This window comes from Phoca vitulina, unplaced genomic scaffold (genome assembly GCF_004348235.1).
Source record: "Phoca vitulina isolate PV1807 unplaced genomic scaffold, GSC_HSeal_1.0 scaffold22, whole genome shotgun sequence".
In the NCBI taxonomy this organism is placed as follows: Eukaryota; Metazoa; Chordata; class Mammalia; order Carnivora; family Phocidae; genus Phoca; species Phoca vitulina.
The window spans coordinates 8,292,721-8,317,015 of NW_022589725.1; the positions used below are offsets into that span (position 1 = coordinate 8,292,721).

The 24,295-nt window shown below is 47.9% G+C and overlaps 1 protein-coding gene across 2 annotated transcripts in view; it reads left to right on the plus strand.

The window, feature by feature from the left end:
- TTI1 (TELO2 interacting protein 1) overlaps positions 1-24,003 on the plus strand; it is a 44,443-nt gene extending 20,440 nt beyond the window's left edge. The window contains exons 3-9 of one of the 2 annotated variants that reach the window (XM_032419703.1): positions 2,695-2,904; positions 5,840-5,988; positions 8,644-8,784; positions 10,725-10,929; positions 11,225-11,312; positions 12,497-12,662; positions 12,766-13,358. In XM_032419703.1, the coding sequence (XP_032275594.1) occupies positions 2,695-2,904; positions 5,840-5,988; positions 8,644-8,784; positions 10,725-10,929; positions 11,225-11,312; positions 12,497-12,662; positions 12,766-12,861 (1,055 nt within the window). In that variant the 3' untranslated portion in view covers positions 12,862-13,358. Of the gene's footprint in view, positions 1-2,694; positions 2,905-5,839; positions 5,989-8,643; positions 8,785-10,724; positions 10,930-11,224; positions 11,313-12,496; positions 12,663-12,765; positions 13,359-23,276 lie in introns of those variants that run through there. The other variant, XM_032419704.1, reaches the window with a different exon arrangement.
- The last annotated feature ends 292 nt before the right edge of the window (positions 24,004-24,295 follow it).

Consider the following 24,295-nt stretch of genomic DNA (forward strand, 5'->3'; position numbering starts at 1 on the left):
TTTTTTATATTTATTTTTTTTAATTGAAGCGGAAGAGGAAGGGTCTCCACTGTAGAGAGAAAAACAAGGATGATTAACATTGACTTGAGGGCATCCTACGGAAAGAAGCAAAATGGGGGATGGCTTTCCTGAAAGTGTTGAAATCACCCCAAACATATTTGCATTTGAAATGGTGAGCCACACTGAAGTAGAGTTGGTCAGTCGTTCACGAATCAGAGCAGCACTGCGTGCTGCCATTTGTTTGTCTTTGAGATGTCTAACTGATGGCCACTCTCTCATTTTTTATTTTATTTTGAGAGAGAGAGAGAGAAGGGGGGAGGGGCAGAGGGAGAGGGCAGACTCCCCACAGATGTTCGATCTCACGATCCTGAGATCTTGACCTCACTGATGGCCACTCTTTTAAGATGGGAATGGAACTGTGGTCTCAGAGAACCTCTAAAAAGTCTTCAAAGGACCCAGCACATGTTTTAGAAAATGGAGTTACCATAAATACCAGTGTTCCACAGCCATTGGCTGAAAAGCATTAGGTGCCACAGTGAGGGCAAGCACTATCAGTTCAGTTACTGCTGAGCACCGCCTACCAGTTGGCCGATGACTCATAGCAACAAGAGTAGGGTAGCTTTAAAAGTAAGAAAGAGTCCATGCCATGCACCTTAGCACTGAGAGGCTGTACCACATCCATACGTGGAGGGCTGCCACCTCGTTTTCATGGCTGCGTAGGATTCTGTTGTGTGGCTGCACACAATTTACTTAAATGGTCCTTTCTTGGTGGAGATTTTGGTTGTTTCCATTCTTTTGCCACCACCACAAAAAAAAAAATTGCTGCAATGAGTATCTTTATAGGTCATTTTGAACATGTCTGAGTATATCAATAGGGTAAATTCCTAGGGAGGAGTATTGGCTTAGAGGACAGTACATTTAATCTGGGGGTTTTTTATTTGTGTTTTTTTTTTGTTTTTTTGGTTTTTTTTAAGTAATCTCTATACCCAATGTGGGGCTCAAACTCACAACCCCAAGATCAAGAGTCACATGTTCCACTGAGTGAGCCAGCCAGGCACCCCACATTTAAGTTTTGGATGGAGAGTTTCAAACTGCTCTCCAAAGAGGTTGCACCAATTTAAACTGTCAGCGGTGTAGCAGAGTGCTGATGTTGCCACCCCCTCATCTCCACCATATTCCCGAGCTTTTTGCTAATCCTTGCTTATCCAATAGGAGAAAAATAGCACCTTGTTATAGTTTAATTTACATTAAGAGTGAGGCTGAGCTTCTTTTCATGTTTAAAAGCCATTTTTGTAAGCAAGGACTTTAGTGTCTGGTACTAGCCTAAATGTAGAAATGTAGAAATCACATATCTTCTTTGAGCATTGTAAATGCTAAGTCCTGATTTTAACTCGTTGGGAATGCAATCCCTTGGAGTATACTAGGGCCTGACTTATGTGTGGGGACGGGGCATTGAGGAAATGGCATAATTGATCCCCTACATGTAGAACCTCTAGGTTCTGGAATGAAGACTGTCACCCAGAGAGCATTTGCTCTCTGCGGTTCCCATTGGCCTGGCCCTGGCATCTCCCATCTGCTGTTGCTCCAGCTCTGCGCACGTGCTCCTTGATAGAAAGGAGATTAGCAGGTGCAAAAGGTTATCAGAGGCATTTTTCCTGCTGTCTGTAAAAGGATGAAAATTCACACTGGGGTTTTCTGGGATTTTTTTTATTGTTGTTTCTTTAGTGTTAAGAGCCTTTTTTGAAATGAAGCCCTAGGAGAAACCCAGTATACAAAAATAGCTGAAATCAGAGCTGCTGGGTTAGAGAGGAGTTAGATGCCCTGGGCCCACTCCTTTAGCATGCTGTCTCTTGGGGCCCTCCCTGTTGTGGCCCCGAGACATTCCTGCAGAACCGTTAGGGTTCCTGAAGGCACAGTTTGAAAGCCACTGGTTCAGTGATGTTTAAGGCTTATTCTGTGGTGACACATCAGAAATACTGGAGCATCCTGAAGAAGGAAAAGCTTTGGAGAGAATATGTCAGCCTTTTCTATCAGAAATACAGATGTGAGGGTCTGTGTCCATTCCAAGACTCTATAGAGCCTGTCTTCTTCTAATGAAGAGTGCATCCTGTACTCAGAATTTTGTCACTTGTGTGTATTCTCTTGCATATTTTCTCATTCAGCATATATTTGAGCACCCACTCCATGCTGGGCTTGTTGGATTCCAGTGGCGATCAGTGGAGCAGAGTCTAGTGGGAGATTCAGACACTAAACAGTACACTCAAGATAAATGTAATTATAAATCATGATGAGTTGATATGAAAGGAAAGAAGATAGTACTATATAAGAAAGCCTATAGGGACCCAAATTGGATTGGGAAGTCAAGGGATGGCTTTACCAGGCAAGTTCTATGTGTACTGAGACACGAAAGGTGAATTGGAATTAGCCAGATGTGATGTCATGAGGAAGGTACTCCAGACAACAAGAACAGCATATGCAAAACATTCTGGGGTCGGAAAACACCTGCCACATTGAAGGAATGGGAAGATGCTCAGTTCACAGGCAACTGGGAGGAGATGGAAGATGAGGTTGGAGAGACGGAGGGACCAAATTGTGTGGGGCCACGCAGGCCATGGCAAAGAGCTTATTCTACCTCTAGAGTACTAATGCCTATTGTCAATGACCGTGGTGATCATTATAACACTTTATTTTCAGCCCAGTGGTTCCCAGACACAAGTGATCTCGGGCAACCCCAAGAGCAGAGTGCAGGGGAGGAGGGAAGTCATTTGAGCCAAAGACCAGCAGCTCCTGAGAAAGGACTTGAGAATACCACCACAGCAGAAGACATTGAACAATTTTTGCTGAACTACCTAAAAGAAAAGGATGTGGCAGATGGAAATGTCTCAGATTTTGATAATGAAGAAGGTAACTATTTATTTTGGCTTAGCCAGTTTTTTCTTTTTGAAGCAGATTATTGTGAGAATGAGATCTCATTACAGAAAGTTTGGAAATCAGAAAAGTCAGTCATAACCCTACCATGCTCAACAGAAGCATCTTCATTTTTTTGTGCCATCTTATCCCATTCTTTTTTGTTGCAGACCTATTTATAAATGGTCACAGCCACAGTTTAAATGCATTATACCCTTTTTGCACTTAGTTATATAATCAGCAACTCTCCACGTTGCTATAGAGTTTTCATAATTAATGTTTTAATAGCTGCTACTAAGTATCCATTCCCCCGTGGGACGTTCGGGTTGCTTCTAGCTTTTCACTCTAATAAACAGTGTGGCAGTGGATGATTCTGTGCACGTGACCTTTTCCCTTTTTTTTTGCATATTTCTTTAATAAATCCCAGAAGTGGGATTTCTGGGTCAAGGATATGAACATTATTTTATGCTTGCCAAATTGCCTTTCAGAAAGGTTGTATCAATTTATACCTTCCCTTCAGCAGCGCGGGATTAACACTGGTTGTACTACAACCTTGCCAACATTGGCCATTTACGAGTTTCACTTCTTGCTAAATTAATAGGTGAAAAATGGTTCTTGATATTTGACTTTGTATTTCTTTGATTACAGGCCAGGTCGGACATTTTCCTATATGTTCCTTTCCTGACAATTTTTTTCTTGAGTTCCCATTGTCTGTTCATATGCTTTGTCCATTTATTTATTGGTGGGAGGAGATTTCAATGTTTTTCTTACCTATTTATATGATAAAGGAGAAGGGAGTTCAGGCTGGTTGAAGCTCTGGCCTGTTGTTTTATTCACAAGCTCAATCTGGAGCTTCAGGTCACGGAACGATTAATAAATTGTTAGAATCTCCTCTGCAAATATAAAATGCCAAGTCATAATGAGCTTGGTGGTCTCAGAACTATCCTAAATCGAACCGAGTCCCAAATTAGTTTGTTAGGTTGGAATTGAGCAGGATTCTTTTTCTTTTTTGGTGGTCTCCACTCCAAGATTCCAGTGAAGTGAAACCAGTACTTCCAGGATAACAGGAAATAGTGGTTCGATGCAACTAACTACCGCCGGTTCCTGCGGTGTGTCAGGGAATTATCACAGAGCCCGGGTAATGATTTATGCGGAACGGAGTCGTTGCCCTCCCCAAGGACAGTTTTCTGATCAGAAGTCTGTTATCAGGCCTTTTCTTCTCAGTTTTATTTCTTAAGCCAACCCAATCTTTCTTTTCCTGACCTGCATCCCACACCAAAACCCGGAAACCCAGAGGGAGGGGAGGCATCATGATCCCTCGTAATCCGGATTTGCCATTCTTGTTTGAAATTCTAGCATTGTCTGTGAATCCATTCTTTCACGATTAGGATCTTCTGGTTCTAGCTGATGTTGGCTAGGAGCAGACTGAATGAATCAACCTTTCTCCCAGTAATGGAAGAATCCACATCCCTCAAATAACATTGTGCAATAGGTGAATTTCAAACAACAAATCCTCTGGGAAGAAAAGCACAGCCTTCTCATTCTTATAATTATCATTCATCAAGTACACACCACACACTTGGCATTATAAAGAATGTTTGGCTTGATGTTGGTTTGACATGTGTTTTTTGTTTTAGCCACGATGAAAGCACCTCATGTATCTGAGGTCCCTTTCTCCAAGAAATCCAAGCATTCTACAAATGCATTTTCATTTATCTTTTCAGCATCTGGTAGAGACAGGTGTGGCCTCTGCTATAAGATTCTGTTTTTTTCCAGCAGAGGAAACAGAAATAGGAAAAAGTGAAGCGAACAACGTTCAGCTCAGTGGAAATGAGCATAGCTAGTAATGGTGGCTTGGTGAGGGGGGGATGGTGCGGAACTGGGCGCTGTAAGTACATAGAGGAAAATTTTTCAGGGTAGGGATTTTGGCCTGGGTTTCATGCAACTCTCAGGTCTTTTTGTTGTTGTTTTAATTTACAAATTTATGCCTATCATGTGCAACACAGCACTCTAGGCAGTGAAAGAATGCTAATAGCTGGTGACATTCATCTTATTTGACTCTCAACAAGCAAATGAGGTGTGTGTGCTTTATACCTTTTTTCCAAATGAAGTAATGTAGGATGAGAGGGTTGCTAATAGGTGTGCAGGCAGGACTTGGACTGACCTCCTTTGACCAAACCCATCCCTGTGTATTGCGCCAAGCTGCCCCACTGGTATCTCATGCAGACATCCTTAAGGCCTGATCTTGGCCATCGAAAGATCTCACAGGCTGGTGGAGGAGACACATGAGCCTTTTAGTCAAAGAATGAACCAAGAAGAGAGAAAGGGTAAAGGTCAGAGCAGAGGCCAGCCAGGGAGCTGCCCAGCCTCAGGGCTCCAAATTAGAATGTTGCCCTCTTACGTTTTTATTTGAAATATTTATTAATGGAAATTTAGAAAAGACCGAAGGTATAGGAAAAAAATCAAAATCCCATATGATCTCATGACCCCATCTCTGTTAGTATTTCGTTGTCCTTCCTGCTATGCAAAAAATATACATAATAGTGCTCCCACTGTGTATGCAATTTTATTATGTACTGCTTTTCTCCTTTTAACACAATATTCTTTCATAAACATTTTCCCTTGTTAAAGCCCTCAGTAAACACAAATTTGGGGGCCCTCATGATATGTCATAATTATTTCCCCTTGAGTGGCCATAGTGGCCATGGAGGGGTTCTCCCCCCCACCACACCCCCCAGTTTTTAGCTGTTATAGTTAATGCTCTGGTGAATATCTTGACTCATAGCTTGACCCAAATTTTATATGGTTTCCTTAGGATCAGTTCCTAGACATTTTCCCTTGTAAATGCTATTCCTGCGTCTGAGGTTGGGAGATCACATCAAAGTGGGGCATCTCTCATAAAACACTGTCCCCAGTTATGCTTTTTTTCCAGAGGAGCAGTCAGACCCTCCGAAGGTAGACGACAGTGACACTGGTCCCGATGTGGAGCCGCCGCTGCCAGTGCAGATCCAGATAGCCACAGATGTGATGGAGCGCTGCATCCACTTGTCGTCAGATAAAGATCTGAAAATCCGCTTGAAGGTCAGTGTGCAGCCCCTTCCCTGCACTTGCATGGCAGCAAGACTCCGGGTCGCTCTGGCTGGCAGCGCCTGCACGGATGAGCAAGAGGCTGTCCTTATCTCCTGGTCCATGTGGGGTGGCCAAGAGAAAGCATCGGGAAGAAGTTATCTGTGGGATGACAGCCTTACGTCCTTCTGTATCAGCTCAGATGCCAAAAGGGAGCCAATTCCCCTTTGTGGACTTAAAAAACCACAAAGTTTTGGACATCCATTGACTCTCCAAGGGAAAGAAAGTCCTATGCTTTGGACAGGATATCGTTTCCTGAAGTGACTTAATGTGGGAGGCAGGTTTTAATCCTTGCAAGCCGTCATTCTTCCAAGACTGACTCTGGCCCCCATCTCTCTTTCTCTTTCCATGTTCATCCCCAGAAAAACACCCACAGTTCTTAATTGTACTTACTCATTTGCTGGCAGTTTCCCAAGAGCATCCCCGTCAGCAAGGACTTAAACTGTGTGATAGTGAAACTGGGCAGCAGGGCGGCCGGGCGTGGGGACAGGGCTTTCAGCATCACCTGGGAGAAGCTCTCACAGGGAGGGGCCTGGTCCTTCCCACTCCCAAGCAGGTGTGAGAAACACAGCTGCCTCGGTGAGTTACTGCTAGTGATGAGAGCATGCTGCCCTGCTCGGGGTGGTGGGCTAAGAAACCCCAATCCAGGATCATCTCAGATCTCAGGGTCTGTGCTTTGTGGAACTTGTTTCGTTTCCCCAGAGACACTTCTTAGCATTCATCTCTTGTTGCATTCAGCAAGTACTCTCTGAGTGCCTGCTATTTGCAAGGCTTGATTGTAGATGTCTGGGTGATACATGAGCCAAGTGTCTTCCCTTTTATGGAGGCTCTGTAGCAGCTGTGTCCATATGTGTCCAATGACCGTAGTCATTGAGATCACCAGCGTTGGAGTCAGACCTACATACCTGAATTCACATCCTGGCTCTGCCTCTCTGACCTTGGGCAAGTTACTTCACCTTTTGAAGCTTCTGCTTCTTCTGTAAAATGGATGTGATGGTACCTGCCTCGCTGGGTTGGTGATTATAAATATGAAACAGTTTGCATCAGGCATGGCGCACACACATTCACTCGTTCATTCGCCCAGTGTTTATCGTGGACTGCTGCAGGGCAGGCAGAGGGTGTACAGAAGGAAGTGAAGCAGGCATCCCTGTCTTCATGGAACTTCCTGTCTCTCGTGGGGAAATACACAAACACACACCTAGAAGGTGAAGAAATCTCTGAAGACAATAAGCAGGTTCTGTGATAGAAGATCGGAATTCACCCATCCAGTGAATGTGCATTAGGAGCCTACGCTATACCATACCCTGTTGAAGAAGACAGAGCTTATGCCCTGATTTCGGCTAGGTCGCTGGGGGAGGCCTCTCCCAAGGTGGTGATACTCGAGCCAAGACTTAAAGGCTGAGAAGGAGCAAGCCATACGAAGGGGCAAAGGCAAGGAGAGGAATGTCTTAGGCAGAAGGAGGAAATGTCTGTCTTGGAATCGGTGGCATCTGACGTACCTTGCCCAGGTAGTGACAGAACTCCCGTGCACCGTGATAACCGCGCCGTTTCCGCTGGCTTGCTCTGCTGTCCGCTACATGCCGAGGTTTCTCTTCCTCTCCTGCCTGCCTGTTCCCCTCACGGGTGGGCCCTCTTTGGTTCTTTGTTGCTCTTCCGGTCTCGGTGTGACCAGCACACAGTAGACGTCCAGCAGGGTTTACTGCTCGATTAGCAGACCTCGCCCTATCTGACTCAGCCGTGTACCCTCCCCTGCTCTGTGAAGGCCGGCCCGTCTCTGGGAGGAGAGGCCCGCTGGTCATCGTCGTGACCCCTGCCAGTGACACCGAGGCCGGCCAGTCGTCTCCCTCTGAACCGCAGATCAGGACACGTGTTCTCGGGGAGGGTGAAAAATCCAGTTTACATCTGGGCCACTCCGAACCTTTCTTCCGAGGTGGACCTGTAGCTCAGCTACTTGGCTTCTCCATGTAGAAGAAAGAACATGACCTCAGCCAGCCTCTCAGCGTCCTCCCCTCCCTAGCTCCTGTCTCAGCCGGTGCTGCCTACATCTGTTCGGTGGCTAAGCCTGACTCCAGACAGCCCCTTTGGATACCTCTCTTCATTGCCCCGATATCGGGGGCCGTCAGCAGCTACACACCTCATATACACATTCCAGTATATGCACACCTCCAGGACAGACCTCAGACCCCTTCACCCCTCCACCGCCACCCTGTGGCTGCATCCCTGTCCTCTCCCGCGGGCACGTGCCTGCTTCCTAAAGGGCCTGCTGTATCTCTCTCCTGCTGCAGGCCCCTCCCCCACTCAGCAGCCAGAATGACCTTTTTCAAACATGAATTGTGTCATGGCACTTTCCTGCTTAAACCATTCTGATGGCTCCCCACTGCACTTAGTACAAAATAAAAAATTCTAACGTGACACCGTCACGGTCTAGTTCCTCTTCCCCCTCCTGTGTCACGCTGCACGTGGCCCTGCTTCAGTTCCCTGAGCCCTGCAAGCCCTCCCTCCTCTGGGTCCTGGCTGCTGTTTCCACCTCTAGGAACTTCCAGGAACACTCTTCCACGCTTCCCGTGACTAACTCCTACTCTGCTGAAATCACATCCTCTCTTCTTTCAGGTCTTGGATGTACTGGATTTGTGTGTGGTTGTTCTGCAGTCCCACAAGAACCAGCTCCTTCCCTTGGCTCATCGGGCCTGGCCCTCACTCGTGCACCGACTCACCAACGACGACCCCCTGGTGGTGCTCAGAGCCTTCAAGGTACTGTGCGGACACCCCACCACTGCCGCGTGGGTGGGGGCAGCCGGCACAGAGGGCGGCCGTGTCTCTGGGCATTCGTGCTCAGTGTAGCTGATCCTTGAAGAAAGCATAGCAAAATAAGAAAGGCACAAAGAAGAAAGTAGAAGTCAGCCTCCTCTTGAGTTAGAAGCAGAAGGAACTAGCAGATGAAAAGGACTGCCGGTATTCATCGAGCACCCCACTGTGTGCTTGGCACTTCCTCACGCGTGAACTCATCTCCTCCCAACAGCTTTGCAAGGTAGCTACTATTCTCCCCATTTTTGGCAGAGGTGGAATTAGGCTCAGAGAAGTTCAGGGATTTTCTCAAGATCACACAGCTAGTAAGTGATAGAACCCAAATCTGTGAGTTTGTGCCCATGTTCTTTGCACTACACAGGAGTCAAGGTGAAGGGGCCCAGGTCCTAGCAGTGGGCATCCTCTGCCCATCCAGGTGACTTTGGGCAAAGCCCATGACCACCCATTTTCAAGTTGGCCTTAGGAGCATGTGTTCCACCTTCCTCATAGTATTGTTGACAAGGATAAAATGGGACTATTTGGTGAAAGGCTTTGAAAAGTTAAAAGCCATATATATATATATGTCAGGTATTCTCCCCGACTTAGTTTGGCTCATATCAGCACATGTATTTTGGCTTATTTATTTATATTCTTCCTTTTTCTGAAAAGCACTTACAGCAGCCTACGGAGATATATTTCCCAGGGCAAGCTAACATAAATTAGGGGTAGGCAAGCAAGATGAAGCAAAGAAAAAAGATGTGTAGGGACATAAAATGAAGCCAGGAATGCAACTGGTATACTTGGCAAAACTATTTTGGTTTTCTGTAAGATTCTTCAGCATATACTGGACTAAAATAGGAGCTTACATTTAAAACATATAAAATTGTTAATATTTTTTTCTAAAGCAAAATATACAAAATCACACACACACACACAAAGGGGAGGAGGGAGGCTGGGGGAAGGGGAGAAGGAGGGGGGTCTTGCTAAATCTTACTCAGATGTGCTGCCTTCCTTTATGGAAATTAATAGGTAATCTGAAATGACAGGCTTAGAAAAAGGAAAAAACAGAAAGACGTGTGCACTGTAACTGAGGCTGCTTTTCCACCCCCAGACACCCCGGTGACATCCGAGGCCTGGAAGGCCTTGTGCAGGCCAGCTGAGGGCCCTGCAGTAAGGGCCTCATTCTCTGCAAAGTCGGCAAACACCCTCCGTGCTTGTTATGCCTTGCTTACCAATTTTTAAAGAAATTCCTGTTATCCTGTATATTCAGCCTTGTGCAGCGGGGCAAAACATTTCAATATGTTCTGCTAGAGAAAGTTTAAAACGAGACATGCCAAGAAACCGCCGTGGTGGAAGATGGGATGAGGGTGGCGTACATGGGGATGGTGCCATGGGACAGGAAGGGCTCTGCCAGGGCCCTGACCACCGAGTCCTCAGGCGAGGGGCCGGGGCAGCCACTGCCTTCCCGGGGCCTTCACGCAGCAGCAGCTGGGCCTCACTGTTTGTGTTTGTTCAGCTCGCTAGAGTTCAAAGCACAAGTCTTTTCTCAAGGGATGTTAGGAAGAGTCAAGAGATGATCTATGTGAACTGCTTTAAGCTCTCTCTCTTTTTTTTTTTTTTACCAAAAAAGGGAGGAACATCAAGGTATTAATCATATTATTCATCCAACCCAAGATTCCTTTGAATTATTCCCCGTGTAATCTGTATTTATGGATGGAAGCAGCCATGCCTTGGGAGCAGAGACCTCCGAATTCATAACTGTCAGAATCACAAACCATAGGCAAGGAATTAACAGCAGTAATTCTATTTTTTTTTTTTCCCCAAGAAGAAATTGAATTACCAGACATTCCTTAGCTCTGTGCTGCCTTGGCGATGTGCAGTCACCAGACCCGGGGCTGTTTCTGCAGGTCTTGCGTACCCTGGCAGGCAAGTGTGGCGACTTTCTGAGGAGCCGCTTCTGCAAAGACATCCTGCCCAAGCTGGCTGGCTCCTTAGTCACCCAGGCTCCCGTCAGCGCCCGGGCTGGACCAGTGTACTCGCACACGCTGGCCTGCAAGCTGCAGCTGGCCGTTCTGCAGGGCCTGGGCCCCCTCTGCGAGAGACTGGACCTCGGTAGGTACCGGCCACCCTCCCCTGGTGACACATACCCTGCGCGCGGTCTCGCCACCACCGTGGTGCCCGGCGCCCCCAGTCGTGCTCCCTCCTCTCCCTTCGTGTGTACGTCCTTCAGTCTTACTTTGGCCTCGTTTTCCCACCTATCTTGATGTGTTTTTCTGACTTGCGGGGTGGAGTCAAGAGCCCAGGGCCTCTCGCCTAGCTGTTCCAGGCTCACCAGACAGCAGTTGCTTCCTGCTTGTCCCAAATGAAGTCTGAGGGCCAATGCTTGTTTTGTTTTTCCTCTCCGCAGGTGAGGGTGACCTGAATAAAGTGGCTGATGCCTGCTTGATTTACCTCAGCACCAAACAGCCCGTGAAATTACAAGAGGCTGCCAGGAGGTACGTCTGCTTGATCACCCGCATCTCTTTACGTTTGCTCTAAATTATAGATGATTTGCTAATGGCGAGCAGAGTCAAGGCATCTCCGTTCTTTTCTCTCTTTGCTCTTCTTGCCAGGTTAAGATGGTTTCTTTAACTGAGCCAACTCTAGAGATGGTATTTTTACTAGATGCGTTTCTCTTTGCAAGTAACCTTTTCCTCTGCTGCAGTGTCAGCAGCAGTTCCAAAGGGGCAAAAAGCAGAAAGGTGGCGTGCCGAAGGGGACCAAGCACCCTCCTGGTAGGAGGGGGATCTGCTTCTAGGCCCTACTCTAGTGACCCTGGCACCTGTCTGGACCACAGCTCCTCGTCTGCAAAGCATAAGCATTGGGTTGCTGATCTAGCACACCTTGACTCCACAGAGCATCTCAAAGGACGTCAGGTGTTCTAAACCCTCACACGTTGTACACAAAATCGGGTGTGTACAAGCAGACACTTAAATTCCTTTTTCTAGATAGAGTCCACAGCATTCATCTGATTATAGTAGGCGTCTGTGAACCGAGAAACATAAAGAATCGCTGGACTAATGGTCTAAAGGGCCTTTTTCAACTCTGAAATTAGGTGATTGTAACTTCCAAGAGTTTTGCTTATTCTTATTCTTGAATAGCTGTGTCACCGCTAATGGAAGAAGCTATGTCTGGTTCCTTGAGCTCCAAAGGATTTTTCTCAAAAGCTAAAACTCTGAGCACAGCAGCATTCCCCAGGCTTGAGACCAAAAATGCACTGTGGCCCCCTTGCCCCAGCTGGATGGAGAGCTGGGGCAAGGGGGCCAGAGTGGACCTGCCATCCCCCCAGGTGTCACCTACTGGAACAAAAGTTAGCTTCCCTGGCCTGGCACTTTGTCCTACCCTGGGCGCTGCAGCTCCATGGCCCAGAGCAAATCAGCAATCCCTCCCACTTCTTAGGCTTCTAGAAATGAGTCCCTGATCTTCCTTGGTGAGGAAGGAGTCCTCTCATTCCCTGCAGGCCTGCAAGGCCGCTCAGACTATGAGATGAGGAAGCTACTTGCTCCCTTATAAACCTTGCACTCCCTGGGAGTGATGGAAATATCCTTTTGAATTGATTTATTGTCCTTTGCAATTTTTTTGCTCTTGATTTCCCCAGTTCCCTTTTTTCTTTCTGTCACTTTCCCGTCACTTCCCCTAGGCCCAGAATCAGTCATGGTTTCTCGAGCACAGGGGCGCATCCCAACCAGCTTCTTATCCTCAGACAGTCTTGTTCCTTAAAGAACCAACTTAGGGTGAAAATAGTCCTCCCCCGGACGGCATTCCTGAAGCTGCTCTCATGCCGATTCCAGGTGCACCTCGAGAAGGTAATGAATTCATCTTGGAGTAAATTCTCTGTGTGCCTGCTACAGCCAAGAGTCACAGAGATCTGACTCTCCCACTCTCTGTCCCATTCTCCTTTTCCTACAGCCACCACATACCCGTCCTTCAAGTTTAGACCCATCAAACAAGCTAATATTCGCCATTCATTATCTCTTCATTTCTAATTTTCCTTTGTGCCGCTAAAAGCAATTAAAGCTGGAATTGGACCTTGCTGAGTCTTGAGTTGGTATTCAGGGTGCCTCTGGAGGAGGGAAGTGCAGCCAGACCACTTGACTGCGGCGCCTTTGTTTGCTCTAGCGCATTCCATTCGGGGTTGAGTCAGATGACCTCCCTCTTGCCGGGCTGGGAGGGGAGGAAGTGCAAGGTTGATTGGTTCACAAGCACATCATCTGCAAACTTATTTTGAAGTCAAGGAAAAAAACCAGTGTTGTCCTTGATCAGGAGCTGATTTGGCATCTTGATTCAGAAATTAATAAGCTCCATAAATGGGAAAAGAAGCCTGAGACAATAGGAAACCTGGTCTCTTTGTGAGCCTCGTTACTGAAGGAAGAGAGGGAGGGGGGTGCGTACTGAAACCCTCCGTGCCTGTGGGTGATGTCGCCCTCTGCTCCCTCATCACCAGGTCCCCTGGCTCAGGGAGTGGCTGCACCTTCCAGCGGTTGTTTGTCCTTCACTTTCATCTTTCCCTCACGCCCCACATCCATTCCGGAAGGGAAGCCGGTCTACCTGACTTACAGAATCTCTCTTCAGACTCTCCGCATCTCATCGCCGGCCCCCTTCCCCCGCTCCTGCCCCTGTGTATCCCCCACTCAGCAGGCGCCGACGCCCGCCACGCGCACCTGGGAGAAGGGAAGCTTGTTGGGTTTGTTGCCAGGGCCCAAGAGGGAGCCCTGGAGCTAAGTGTTCAGAAGAACCAGTGAGAGCCAGAGCTGTCCACAGATGCCCCGGCTTCCTCAGAGCTAGTGAGTTGCCGATGCGAGGTGGACGCCCCCTCCGTCTGACAGGGGTGGTGAGGGAGCAGTGAGGGCCAGTGTCTGCTCTGAAAGGAGATGGGTGAGCAGCCGTGTGAGGGGTGGACGAAGTTTCCTTCTACTGTACCCTTCTAGGTTCTTTGGCTGGTCTAATAATTGACGTAAGATAGATTAGCGGGAGAAAACCACATTTTTTTTTTATTTCATACCTAAGGGCACCTTATGAAAACATGAGACCCAAGGTCAAGTGGGGCAGTTGAAGCTTCTTTGCCATCCTGAGCTAAGGAATGGCACAGGGGCCTGGGGCTTCACAGGGGGAGGAGGGTGATTCACAGGACCTACAAAAAGCAAATGTTTGGTAATTAGATGTTTGCCCTGCCATACACATAGGTTATTCAGATAAAAAGTTATCTCTGGTAATAGCTCTCTTTCTGGACCAGGCCCCCTATTCAAATTCTTCCAGGTAGTTAATGGAGGAGTAAGAGTTTTTCTTGAATCTGCTGAGTCTTGATTGCCTCCGGCTCAAGTCAGTCCACACGCCAAAGTGGCACTTTTGGGGGCAGTCTACTCTGCTCCCCTTCACGTGTCTGTGGGTCCGGCAGGTGGGGGCTGGAACCTCCGAGGGGCAGCCTCCCTGGCGTTGGCAGGGAGACAAACTCAGCAGCTCCATGAAAGTTCCTCTTTGTGTGCATTACCGTTGGCTTTTTCCTTCCTCCTGTTTGCTTCTCCTGGCTCCAAAGAATGACCAAGCCTGTGTTTGCTTTTTTAATTTGTCATATTAAATAGAGCCTTTGTGGCAGGCTTTTACATCCAGGCTGTAAACTCTAGAAATGGAAATTGATCAGGGGGTGGTTGATATAACCAAGGCTGTAAATGCTAAGAACAGAAATGCCATTCCAGTTCAATGCTTTTATCTAGCGAATGTGCCTTGTAAGGAGGGGCATAAATCTTGCAACTTGGGGGAGGGGTGGGGGGTAGGGGTAGGATAGAACCTCACCGTATGTTACCACTAGGTGTCACTGTTAACTGGCTATGCAAGAAAAATACCAGCTCCCCCAAAGTCCATCTAGTTAAATAACTTCAATGGATAACAAACAAGAAAATCCTATTTGGGGTGTGGGAGGAGGGGTCAGCATACCACAAGTTGTAAACCAGGCAGGGTCCCTGAGGGTAAGCATTAGATTACAAAGAACAGGTCAGCCATACCCCTACCTCAACCATGGCAGAGGCCCACTCAACTGATTGAAATTCCCGAGTAGCCCTGGACGCCTCTGAGATCTCTCCCAGCATGCAGTGGGCCTCCACAGTTCTGTGCCTTTCTGACCATGGAGCTCTTCCTTCTCACACATGAAAGGAATCTGAGATGAGAGCACATACCCCAAGTTTCTGTGTTTTTCCTTAAAGCCAGTAAATGCTGTCAGCTTGATTCAACTCAACTCCGTTGAAACCACACTCCTTGGGCCTATCTCTGAGCGGCCTCTGAGGCTCCCTGTCTTTTGCAGGGAGGTCTTAAATCATCCAATAAGCCTTTCACCCTGGGGCTGAAGGGAACAAACGAGGCAATACCTGTTTTGAAAAAGAAGTCTATGCTCCACAGGTCTCACGATGGAAGAACAATGCTTTTAGGCCCCTTGGTCTCCGCCCCTAGGCCTGCCTCCACCTGCCAACCCCAGGACCCAGGTGGGGATGCAGGGTGCCAGCAGATAGTGACTGGCCGGTGCCCCTTTTGGTTGTGCGGGTACTGAATGCTACAGTCCTCAGTGCGGTGGTGGCCGGGGAGGGCGTGCTGTGGCCGGGGGCTCCCTCCCAGCTTCCTCTGCCTAGCCATTGTGTACAAGGGCAGAGGATCCAGCCTTGGACAAACCTAGGTTCAGACCTTACTGGCTCTGTGACTTTGAGCAAATGACTTCATTTCCTTGTGTCTTGTGTCCCTCCTCTGTAAGCTAAGGGTGGTGGTAAATGAATTGCATTTCTCTGTGAAGGAGGCCACTCAGCGAGTCCGATCGTTCTCCTGACCAGCCAAGGAGCTGCGATGTACCAGGCACTGTTCTAAGCACTGAAATGAGAGGAGAGCAAGAGAGAGGAGTCCTCTGCCCTCACAGGGCTTGTGCTCTGGAGGGGTATTTGTGTGTGTGCACACCCCTGTGAGGGATGTATGTAAAATATGAGATGCAGTATGTATGTATCATATGAACATCTGTGCACTTGGGCATGGTGTGTCTTACTGGAAGTCTGCTGCATCTTCACCGAACTCTGAAGAGAGTTTTTCACCCCGGAATGATCTTTTCATGTTAATTGTGCCACCTCCCCCTACCACCCTCTGCATGAGAAGTTAGGACCAGGTTTCAAGGTTCATTTACTGGCTGACTTCCCCGCTTTCTTTCTAGCAGTAGGATCCCAGCCCATCAAAGAACCAGCCGGTGCCTTCAAACCCGGGACGAACACGGACTGGCACGGGCTCGTTCATTTCATCCCCGTCAGAGCCCGGCTCCTCTCTTTACCCACACATGGGCCTTTTATATTTGAACAGATCAGGAGCCACAGAGGTGATCCGTTAGTTCAGCTGAGCTTGAAATTAGTAGCTCATCCCCTCAAATGTTGTGGGCAGTTTGTTTGAGCTTGGGCTGCAAAGCTGTTTCCCCCTTGGATCGAACCCAGCATGGAAATGAGGGCACTCCTAATATTTTTCCTTTTGACATTTGATTAATAGTTGACAAATCCAGACCCAAGTAGTTAGCTTTCCTATTATCCATCTTTTGACAGGCATTGCTGCTTTTCTTTTCCAGGCTCATTGTTCTAAAAATACACTCAGGTCTGAAGCTGTTCGCTGTGCATAGACAGGCGTGATTTCCTGGGGTCAAAGATAAGAGACATCTGCCATGCAGATTATAAACAAAGTGGGTTGCCGGGTTTCAGATCTGAAGGCGGGGACCTCTGTGCTACTTAAGCCACATGCTACCTGTCCTTCCCCTGCTTCCTTGGTGCTGCCTGTGATCGATAATCTGCTGGGGTCAACCATTTTACCACCCAGAGGAAAGGCAAGCGTGGGGCGTGCCTGCGCATCTGCACTCTGCACTGGGTTGGGACCCAGGATGCGCCTCGATGCTCCAGGGAGCAGGACCACCTGCACAAAGTAGATTTCACATGTCAAAAGCCTTGGCAGACCACAGGGTACCTGTTTCATCACTTTGCAGGGTCCATGGTCTGTCCTGAGCACCTGAGAGGCCGGTGTGAATGTCATGATCTCAGTACCGAGTAAGGTAGCCAGGAAAATGGCCTTTATTATCTTATTATATGTGTGTTTATTCACAAGATTTTTTTTTTTTTTTATTAAGAAGCCAAGTACTGTGTTGAGAGTTGAAAGATTGCAAAAATGAATACCAAGTTGGAGTGGGCCTCATGTTGCTGCTTGGTGGCAGCATAACCCTGGGCCAATCAGTTTACTTCTCCAAGTCTTGGCTCGCTCATCTGCAAGACTAGAGTGAGCATATCTGTTATCTTCCACCTAATTAAATTATTGCCAGGATTCAGTAAACTCATGCATATTATTTTTCAGCACAAAATGTCAGTACAGAGGAAAAAGTCCGTCGGTAGTGGTTGTTAGCATTATTAACTTCCTCCTGATACCAAAAAAGACCTGGGTCATCTTATCAATTAAGTGTATGCAACAACAACAGCAAAATAATAAGAGGGGGAAAAAACAAGGTGAAGCCAGGGTTGAGGTTAACATATGAAGTGCACACCTAGAGCTCAGCGCCCTTGCTGGAGATGAGCCTTCAGTGTGGCCCTCATCTTCCTCACAGACAGAGCAAAGAGGGAAATGCATCTATTGTGCAGCTTCCCGGCATCCCCGAAATAAGAAAGAGAGCTTTGCAGAAAGAGGCACAGCTTTCCTTGGTTCCGAACCCGAAGAAAATTTCTCCATGGGTCATCTTAGAAGAACACCGGGTACTGTTGTGGCTAATGTCTCTAACGTCCTTGCAGTGAATACACAAGTACACTTTCTAGAGCTGCTTCTTCCCCACATCCATCAGCAGAGGCTGCTGGCTTAGTGCCAAAGCGTGGGTTCCAGGAAAACAGACCAGGGGGAGGGGGACCAAATAGGTAGGTTGCTACAAAGATGTCTTTATCTTCAAGGGTATGCACCTTTGGGGCGAGAGGGTGGGTGTGGAGCAGGAAACGCTGCATGTGGCCTGAGTCAGCCCCCTGGGTGCTCTGGCACAGGGCAGCTTTGAAATCTGCGCCTAGCAGCATCCTGGCTGGGGGGGGTGGGGGTTGGGGGGGATCTAGGCCTGCGGGGGGCCTGGAGGCAGGAGAGGCGGCCAGATGGAAGGGGCTGCTTTTAAATCCTGCCCCAGTGGGATTTAAACCCTTCTAGGTTCTGGCTTATTTTTGAATTGTCTGTAACAGATTGGTCCTCTCAGTGCCGTATCTTTTTAAATATGCACAAAGCAGTGGAGTCATTCCACTGCATTTATGATACTTTGTCTTGTGGTACTTTAGGGGTGCGATTAGCATCGTAAGCTTCTGCTGGTGTTTATGGTTTTAAATCCTGTTCCCGGTGCATTTAAATATTTTTATTATCGGTCTCTGCGTGAGTATGCGAGATGGAGTTAGATCGATAGATGAATGGTTTTGAACAGGTAAATATAGTTAAGTCTAACGAGTACGTATAGCTCCAGAGGTAATTGGTAGTATTTATTTGGAGAGTAAATTGTTGCTCCAAGTCATAATCCTCCATTTCCAACATTTAGAAACAAAAAAACGACCTCCTCGCAGGAGAAGATAGCTAAATTGAATAGCAAGAAAGGACAGGCTTGAAATACTGGTTAACCAATGAACCGAGACCCATTAGAGTAAATTACCAAGATAGAAACATCACCCCACTGCTTGCTGGCTAGGACACGTCGACACCCCAAGCATCCATTTGTTTAAAAGGAAACACACAGCCTCATTTGTAGCACCGGCCTGCGCCGAGTCACGGGGGAGGAGATGGCCAGAGAAGAAAAGAGTGTACAAATTCTGCCAGAAAGGGAATAGCAGGGAAACTGGAATAACTTTGTGGGTGTGCCTTCTTTCCAACAAGTGAGTTTATTTTCTGATTGCATTTAGTCATGGCCATGTAGAGATAGCCTGTATCATGTTCCTTAAGGAAACATCCCTAAATGACTTCTTTAGAAGCCCAAAATAAATAAACAGATCACAAAGCCACAAGTTCTTTACCACTGGCACTTACGCAGACAGCTCATGAGAGCATTTTATAAATCCAGAAAGAGACAAGGAGCAGCAGATCCCTCAAGCAAGTAATTGACAGAGAAAGAATAGCCTGTCACCCAGGAGAGGGGGAAGCTCTGCATTTCACTTACAGTTTATTTAGCTTCACTAGGCCTGGATTGGCTGGTGGTTTTCTAGAGCTGCCTTTGAGCAGATGCTGTCTAGATCGAGATGGTGAGGACACACTCTATAATATTTGCATCTGCGGCAGAGAGGTTTCTTTGGGGTGTTGCCACATTTTGGGGCGCTAAGGGGCTGTGATCCAGTGCCCGTGCTTGAGAACCACTGTGGACTGTTGACATTGGAAGGGGCCTTAAAACTGATGTTTACAGAGAAGCAGCTTGCCGTGTTCCCTCCTCAGGAGTCCTTCCCCAGCTCCACCCCCCATGTGCAGCCCTCTCCACAGTGCACATGGGCCTCTCTGCTTAGTCTGTTCTCCCTACCAGAGGCGGAGCCCCGAGGCCTGAGCCTTCGTCCCTCCATCTTTGTATCCCACACACCCAGCTCAGTGCCTGGGCTGGGCTGGAGCAGGCAAACCACAAAGAGGGGGGACCCAAGCCCTGCTGACCGGATTCTAAGTAGCACATTTCCCCCCCACCCCCCAGCTTTGTCACTAGGAGCAGGCCACTACTGATCATAAAGGAATGAGCCGCTTCTGTTGGTTTGGTGTCTGGAGTTTATTAGGTACTTGCTGATGCCCGTCAATTGTAGATAGGGCTGGAGTGCAGGGAAATGGCTGCCTGCATGAAGCGAAATTCAATAAAACCGCATTTTAAGTGAAAAATCAGTATAAACACCAGGCTTCTTTGCCATGGAAACAGAGGTTGCTTAGAAACTGCCTAACGGCGAGTTCTAAATTTTTTAAAGTCAAGTTATCATTTAAGCTACACGGCCCTACAGGTTATTGAGAGATAATCACTCGCCTCAGGACACTCGGAGGCATGAGGCACAGCTGAGTGCCTCCCGAAACTCTGGGGACCAGATAATCTCTTGATAACTGTGCTCCCCGGAGCCACTGATTTGGGCCTGGGGGAAGGAGAAAGAAATTTTTGTTCAGGACTTAAATGGTGTACATATTTTTTTTTTTTAAGTGTTTCTTTTTGGGTTTGAAAAACCATGGAGCTGGCCATTTGGCCTGTTCAACAGCCATCTCTGCCATGTCTCACAATGTATTAGGAACATTTTCCAAGCACTTATACCCCAGTCACTTCAAAGCAGAGGTCCTCTCTTTATATTCTGACTTTTGATTATGCAAAAGGGCTTTTAAGGTCTTCAGCTTTGGGCTCTTCACTTTCTGGGAACCCCTCTCCCCAGCTCAGGATGGGCAAGAACTGGCCGTAGGACAAAGTGGTAGCAGAGTTTGGAGCGAAGCTGGGCTCCTGAGCTCTCAGACAAGACCTCCTGGGCCTCCATTCAGCTCCCAGGGGCTTAAAGTGAACAAGGGTTCAGGTTCAGAATGTGTCCATGCTTCGAGTTCAGCAGGTGCGTGCCTTTCGCGACGCAGGAGCGCAGCTACGCCAGCCAGCGCCCGGTTGCCCAGCGTGGCATTCGCTCCCAGCCTTGGGCACGCAGAGGGCGAAGATGATTGCATTTGTTTCTTCCTGAAAATAACGGGTGAAAGGAGAGCGCCACTGGCTGAGACCTGGGACCCCCACCAAGTCAGTATGAAGGAAATTGCGAGTGAAACAAAAGACAAATGTTTTGCCCTTTTCAGAGTGTCTGAGGTTTCCGTGGTGTGGCAGTGCTGCAGAGGTTGGTGGTGATAATTATTCCTTAGACACACACATACTCCCTGGAAGGAGCGGTGTTTTCATTATACACTTCAAAGTGTTTTCCTGCACCTCATCTCCTTAGAGCCTCCCCACGAACTTGGGAGGTGGGCGGGGCTGGTGTGATCATCTTCCTTTGGAGAAAGAGGAAACAGGTTCACAGAGGCAAGATAATTTACTCCAAGCCCCAGAGGCAGGAGAGGGGACTTGTATGGCTGCCTGCCATTCTGGGGAGTCTACCCCTTTCAGAGCTAAGAAATTAGACCCAAAATAATTCTTGAAAGAGTTTAACTCTCACTTAATAAAAGAAGGTGAACTTTGTACACACATTCTTCCTTTGCCTCCCTGTGAGCATTGTATTTAGAGTTCTCACAGGGCAAGGAGAGTGGCTTCTTTCCTTTTCCTTTCCTGCCAACAAGTACATCTGCATTTAGCATGTTAAAAAGGACTCAGAGCGAACATTGCAACGTGTTCGTGCCGTGTTAAGTCAGAGCAGAGCCGTGACTGCGGTGGGCCACGGCCTCACTTTGCTGGGTGTTGCCCAGATCAAAATATTCTTTAGTGCGCCAGGCTGTAGCCTGAGAAACTGTTCCAGTTCAGGAAAGGAAAAAAAATCAAATGAAACCATTTGCATTCTAACCGTCTTTGGCACCAGGGAAAACTGTCAACTGTGTCACATGTAAATAGAAATCAGCTTCCCATTTTTGGTGTGTTTTTTCATAATTTCCCTTGCCACTCTAATTATCAAAGATATTTTTGTTTTTAAACAAAAATTGTCTCCCACGCAGGCCCCATCTCCTTTCTGCGGTGAAGTGGAAACGATGAATTAGAATATTCTAATCACTTCTCCAGCAGCCACCGCTGAGATTATAAGCACAAGATTATCCTAAGTAAAGAAAACTTAAATTGTTTAGGCACAAACCAGGCCAGAAAAATTTTCAAAGGGCCCCCTTCCCACCTGCCTCCCTTCCTCCTTAGCAGATATCTATTAAACCCAAGGAAGAAAGCAAAACTGGCTCCCCCCCCACCTCAGTAAGACCCAAATCCCCTGAGGGCATGGGGTTTTCAGATTAACAAAATTAAAAACAGAATTTAGCTTCATTCAGCAAGCATTTAAATTCCTGTTTGCTGTCCAACAATATAGGAGAGGCTCCTAGGTCATCAAGAATAAAATGTGATTCATCAGATAAACACTATCCACCCTATTGGTAGATAGAGATCGCATGGGCTAGACACTGTGTAGGGCTGGATCTGTGTTTTCTCATTTAACCCTCAGCAAAACCCCGAATGAAGTACGTCCCCTGTTTTTAGAATGAGGGGATGAAGACCGAGCCCAGTTGAATAATCTCTCACAGCCGCAGAGCAGTGATGTCCGCGATAACATGAATCCTATTGGTAGCCTTCCCTAGACCTTCCTTGGTGATGAACAGTTGACCTCTCCTTTAGATCCTTTTATAGGATGTAATTTTCCAGACAGGTATGTCATCTTAAGCCATTATCATGCAGTGTCATAAATCACTTATTAAATGTAAGAACCTGTTGGGTCAGGTGTTCGTTGAAAGCTTACCATGTGCCATCCCAGGTGTGGCATGAAGCAAAAAGGTGTGGTCGCAGCCCTCAGGGGCTGTACTGTGAGAAAGGGAGCTGGTCGATGGACAGGAAGTGCTGGGAGGGGTATCCTAAAAGAGAAAAATAGGGGGCAGCCACCTAAGCAAAATGATCCAGGAAGGCCAACCTCTCTGAGCAGGTGATACATGCCAACAGGGAGCAGCCCATCTAGGGCAGGGCCTCATCCTTCCTGGGATGGAAACGCCAGTCTCTGAATCACTGAGTCGGCCAGGTGTATGAAGTTTACACTTGGACTGCCCGGTGCAGTGGCCCTGGGCACATGGTTAGTCATTCAGAAATGGGATATGAGCAGATGAGAGGCAAGGGTGGTGACCCCAAAGTTCAGGCCAAGTTAAAGAACCTCACCCTTAGGGGGCATATGATGCTGGGTGGCCTGGGCCCTTCAGCTCTGTCCCTGTCATGTGTAGGACACCAGTGCTCTGGCTCAGTTGGTTTCTGCTGCAGGAGAGTAACTGGGTCTGATCCCCGTGTGAGCATGTCCAAACCACCAGGAACCCAGGGCTCTTGGTGGCCAGAAGGGGCTGAGCTACAGAGTGCAGCAGCAAGCTGGCGGGCCAGGGATGAGGACCTGGAGACTCGGGAGTGTGGGCTTACCCTGTGAGCCTGGAATGAGGGGTGGGCCCTGTCAGTTTTCTTTGAAAACTCCTGCTTAACACCCCAGAACTTAACTGGTTTCTTTGCCAAGAGCCTGTTTGATGTCAGTATTGTTCTGCTCAGACTAATTTTCTTCTCAATGTCCGTGGATATGAAGCTCTATACACTGTGGGACCATCTTCATGGCTCTGTCTTACGAACTACAGTGGGTTTGCTCTGCTCTTCGAAGGGATTTGATGTTATTATCAGGTTCTCCCCCCAAATAACCCAGTAAGCAGCCTCTTCGGGAGGACAGCAGCCACTCCCCCTTCTCTCTGCTCCCTTGAGACCCCAGCCCACCCTCCCTTCCGTCTCTCCACAGGGTTTTCCTCCACCTGATGAAGGTGGACCCAGACTCCACCTGGTTTCTCCTGAACGAACTTCACTGCCCCGAACAGCTCACACCTCCCCACCCCAGCCTCCACCCTGTGCAGCTTGGGGGAACCACTGGGCAGGGGAACCCCTACGCGGCCAACGTGCTCCGCCTGCTCCAGGAGCTGCAGTGACCCGCACACACACACCTGGGTGCCGCAGGGCAGTATCCCGCCCCAGCAGGCAGGGCTGACCCCACCCTAGCCCCAGGCGGTGGCTGAGAAGACGGGCGAAGGCGGATTAGACAGCCAATCGATTTATAAATTCATCGATCACACAACTGCTTAGAAATTGGATTGAAGGAAAGTAGCTGACTGTTATTTATATTTCATACCTGGTGTTTTCATGACATTGTCTGGCAGTTCTAAGGGCTTAACTCCTTTGCTTACCATCTCCTCGGCCCCAGCTGCCCCACAGGCCGTCCCTGCCACACACACACCCCCCACACACCGAAGAGCCTACAGACACATGGTCGGGGGCCTCTACTATGCACCAGGTGTGTCCCCTGAGCACCTGAGGACCATGTGGAAGTACCAGGCACCCAGGAGTCTTCAGAGCGCAGCCCTGCGTCACAGACCACACTCACCTCCTCTCCTGGAACAATGAGCTGGAGCGAACTCATCGTACCTAACTTCATATTTGGAAGAAAATGAAATAAAGGCACTTCTTGGATAAAAACTGTGATCAAGAGCTCACTTTAAAGTTTGTTATTTAAATTGGGTGCTTTTTAAGAAATGAGTTTATGTTCTCGAATGGGTAATACAGAGCCATGGCATAAAATCCAAGCACTACAAAACAGGAACAGTGAAAAGTCAGTCTCCCCACCTTGTTCCCCAGACATCTGGTTTCCCTCCCCAAAGACAACACTCATGACAATTTTTTGCAGACCTGTTAAGTAGGAGATTGATTATTGTTTACTTTTTATTATGGACAATAGTAAACAGCAGGCCCCATGTACCCATAACCCAG